The following is a 3,960-nucleotide window of genomic DNA, read 5'->3' as shown; positions in this document are numbered from 1 at the left end:
CATCATTAACTCAAACCCTTAACCTAATATGAGAGAGAGAGAGAGAGTGATTATTGAATCATCTCAGTCATCACCCATCTCAATCTCGTTTTACGTGTGATAGAATGTGATTGATTTAGATAATTAAATAGTCTAATTGTGATAATATATACGTTTTTTTTTTAAATAGAAACTAATAAGTAGTAACAAATTTGAAAAAAATTAAAATTTATGCGAAAGAAAATAAAAATGGATTTGTTGCTAAGGAAAATTAAACAAATTAAACAAGACAAAAAGACCACGACAAAGACTAAATTATAACTATTTCTCACATTTACACACCACCAATCCCCTGAACAAAAAAAAAGCAAAAGCAAAATTACAACACTAGTTAACAGTGTCTATTATTTGAAGTTGATGACCCTTTTATCTCCTCTTCGTGACCTTATTTATTAGAGAAAAAAATAAAATAAATTATAAAATAAACAAACTATGATTTCACTGACTATATCAACCCCTAGCTTCCCTCCTCTCTCCCTCCCTCACCATGTCTCTTCGTTTTTTAACTTTCTTTCCCAGTTTGTGTATATTTTCTTATCGAGACTTCCACCCAAAATTCAGGACCCGCCAAATGCATTTGACCCACTTACCCGTCCGGAAGCCCTGCAAAACCTGACCCACATTGAGACCCACTTTCTTTCTTTCAATCCATCTTGGCCTTTTTCTCAACTCACTCAGCTGCTGCTGCACCCACTGGAGCTGGCTTGTTTGCCACTATCTCATAGTTCCCATCCCCCTCATCCTCCTCCTCATCCTCTTCATCATCATCATCTTCTTCTTCTTCATCTTCATCACCACCAATAATATTCTCCTTATCTTGATGATCATGATGATCATCTTCTTGGTTCTGATGATCATGATGATGATGAACAATATCCATGTTCTGATGATCTTGCTGCTGCTGCTGCTGCGGAGTAGGAGGTGGCCATTGCTGCTCTGGCCTCACCATCAAAGGCACCGAATTTTCGGGCTTAGGATTCACATTGTTGTGATCAAACTTGTTCCTCTCTCTATACAAACTATCCAGCTGGTGAAAGTAGGGACACGTTTTGGAATCCTCGGGCCTTCTCTTGTTGCTCTCCTTTACTTTCTTGAAGTACTTGTTTATGTTCTCCCACTTCTCCTTGCACCTCTTCGAACTCCGATTGTATCCAAGCTTCCTCATGGCCCCCGAGATCTCCTCCCATAGCGGCCCTTTCGGCCCGTTCTCTTGGTACTTTGAATCGAGGCTCGTTCTTAGCTTGATCAATGCTTGTACCTCCACTTTTGGCCATCTTGATGAGCTTGCCGGCGAGCTCAAATTGTTATTCTCCCCATTGTTGTTTGGTTTCGTAACAAGGTCAAAATTCGTCACGGGCTGTTGTGGTTGTGGTTGTGGTTGGGGTGCAGGCTGCCGTGGAGGAGGAGGCACTAGTGGTGGTGGCTGTAGTTGCAGCAAATTGTTATTGATTTGTGATTGGCCCGGTGGCGGGGTTTGGTTTGGATTTTGCTGCTGCTCGGATATCTTTTGCAAGAATGACATGACTGCCGCGTCTTTGGCTGCTGCGATGGATCTCTCTTGGGCTAGAATCTCGCGTTCTCGATTGACTCTTGCCATCTCTTGCATTCTCCAAGCTTCTTCTCTCACCATTTTTTCATGTTCGCGTTTCTCGATAGCTTCCAAGAATCTCTTCTGAAGATCCTCTTGTTTTTGGATCACCTCCTTCATTAGTCTCTGGAAGAAGTCCTTCCATTTCCTCTTCCTCTTCGCCCGCCCTTCCAAATCCTCGTCAGAGGAGGTGGACGAAGAGGTCGAAAGATCAGCGGATATATTTGGGAAAGAGGATGAGAAAGTGTTGTGATGATGATGATGAGGATTATTCGTAGGGTTTGTTGTTGTTGGCGGCGGTGGTGGAAGAACTATAGGGTTTGTTGGTGGGAATGAATTGGGAGCTGCGAGGTTGAGTGTTGGTGCGGCAATAGCTTGAGAGGACACATTACTAATTATAGGGTGTGGTGCAGCTGATGATGGAATAGTACTTGCCATTGTTGCCATTGTTGCCGCGGCCGCAGCCATTGTAGATTGATGATGAGGCTTTGCTTGATGATGGTGAGTAGTTCCCGGTGTCTGAGGTTGATTTTCGAGGGCTTCTAATTGATCGAAAAACCGATAAGTCTTGCCTTCGGACTTGCCAGTCCGGCCTTCTTTGGTTCTCCTGTGGTACTTGTAGACGTTCTCAAATTTCTCCTTACATTTCTTGGCGCTTCGATGATAGCCAAGCGCAGCTAGCTTCCTGATGAAAACAACAGTCCGCACAAAATAAATTAGCTCCATATCTGTTTGTACACTTGCCATCTTGAATTCAGCAACAAAACAAAGCATTGGCACACATAAAATACAAGCCAGAAACTCAGATATATAGCATATATATATATACATATGGAAATTGTATAGCCTCTCTCCTGGAAGTTGGAAGAATTAATTTATTCTGTATTAATTAACTTGGTAAGAGTGAAATTAAACCATGTTTGTGGAATTTATTCATTTCAGCACAATAATATTCTCTGTAATATATGAAAAAGTAAAAATCATTTAATCTCAACTCCATGGCAATGAATTCCCATTGTTCATGCTGTAATTTCCCTCAGAGGAAAGACACTCAAAATTTTATAAATAAATAAAAAGAAAGATAAATTACCCGAAAGAGTAAACTAGGTGAAGAGCTCGAAATAGATCATAAGCAAACAAAAGACAGCAGAGAAATGAAAATTCATCAGTCCCCAGATCTCAAACCCCCATGAACACAAATTTAATAAGAGCTCAAAATTCTCACTCCAATTAATCACCACAAAAACAAAAACAAAAACAAAAAAACAAAATTAGTCTTAATTAGCTGAGCTAGTATAGTAATTAACCTGGAAACTTCATCCCATAATGGACCTTTCACACTTGCATCACGAAACGCCACGTCCATATCAGACCGTATCTGCAAGAGAGCTAGAGTTTCTTGCCGAGGCCAACGGTTGCCGCCAAAGCTCCTCTCACCACTCCCTAACAAATCATCACCACCACCCCCACCTCTAAAAGTGTCCTCACCTGAATTCGAGCCACCACCGCCCCCACCGCCTTCAGGAACCGCCACAGCCGCTGTGGTGGTAGCATCGCGGCTGATGGCGCTCCCTAACACACTAGAGTCCCCCAGCATAGGACGACGAGTAGTCTTACTCTCTCCCTCCTCTTCAACTATCCCTTTTTTTCTCTCTCTCTCTAAAACAAAAACAAAACAATTACAACTTACAGCTGAGGGGGATACGAAAGAAAAAGAATAAAAATATATCACACAAGAGAGCGATGGTGAATAATTCTCTACAAGGGTTTTATGAAGATGGGTTGTAGGGTGAAGTTATTAATTTATTTCGGTGGGGATCTGCTTGTCGATCTCAAGGAAGTTGTTTTTTCTTTTTTCTTTTTATATATACACTTATATATATAACTCCTTTTTTTTTTCCTTCCTCTCTTTCTTTTTCCTGTGGAATCTTTTAGTCTTTTTTGTTGTATTCTTTCAAATTTGAAATAAATAAATACATTGCAGAAAAAGAAAAATACGTATTTTGAGTGTTACAGACATTTTTTAACAGCTGCGCAAAGAGACGATGATGATAATAAGTTGGTTTTTGTCTGTCCAGCTAAATTTAGTTAAAAGCCGGCCCATGTACGTCAGCTTTTTTTTATTTTTTTATTTTTTTATTTTTTTTATTTTTTTTATTTTTCGTGGAGATGAAGAAGTGAGGCTCAGGCTCGTCTTTGCTTTTTGGGGGCTGTTTTGGATTTCAGTGGCCGTTGCCCACAATCGGCATGAAATTACTATTTTACTCCTAACGTGAGTCCCATTGACCTTTAATCATTGAAAGCTAATTTCACGTATATTTTATTGGATCGGT

The 3,960-nt window shown here is 40.3% G+C and overlaps 1 protein-coding gene across 1 annotated transcript; it reads right to left on the bottom strand.

Annotated features, from left to right (window-relative positions):
• On the bottom strand, window positions 219–3,544 carry LOC18768412 (trihelix transcription factor GT-2). Its single transcript, XM_020570145.1, has 2 exons — window positions 2,935–3,544; window positions 219–2,312 (listed from the first exon to the last, which is right to left on the bottom strand). The coding sequence occupies exons 1-2, from the start codon at window positions 3,222–3,224 to the stop codon at window positions 710–712; spliced, it is 1,893 nt and encodes a 630-aa protein (XP_020425734.1). The 5' UTR covers window positions 3,225–3,544; the 3' UTR covers window positions 219–709.

This window comes from Prunus persica, chromosome G8 (genome assembly GCF_000346465.2).
Source record: "Prunus persica cultivar Lovell chromosome G8, Prunus_persica_NCBIv2, whole genome shotgun sequence".
NCBI classification, from domain to species: domain Eukaryota; kingdom Viridiplantae; phylum Streptophyta; class Magnoliopsida; order Rosales; family Rosaceae; genus Prunus; species Prunus persica.
Note: the sequence above shows the minus strand (reverse complement) of the source record. Positions and strands in the feature narration are given on the sequence as shown.

Coding starts and splice junctions, on each gene's coding strand:
- LOC18768412 (XM_020570145.1), bottom strand. CDS start 3,224: ATGCTGGGGGACTCTAGTGTGTTAGGGAGCGCCATCAGCCGCGATGCT. Junction 2,313..2,934: donor TTATGGGATGAAGTTTCCAG/GTTAATTACTAT, acceptor TGTTTTCATCAG/GAAGCTAGCTGCGCTTGGCT.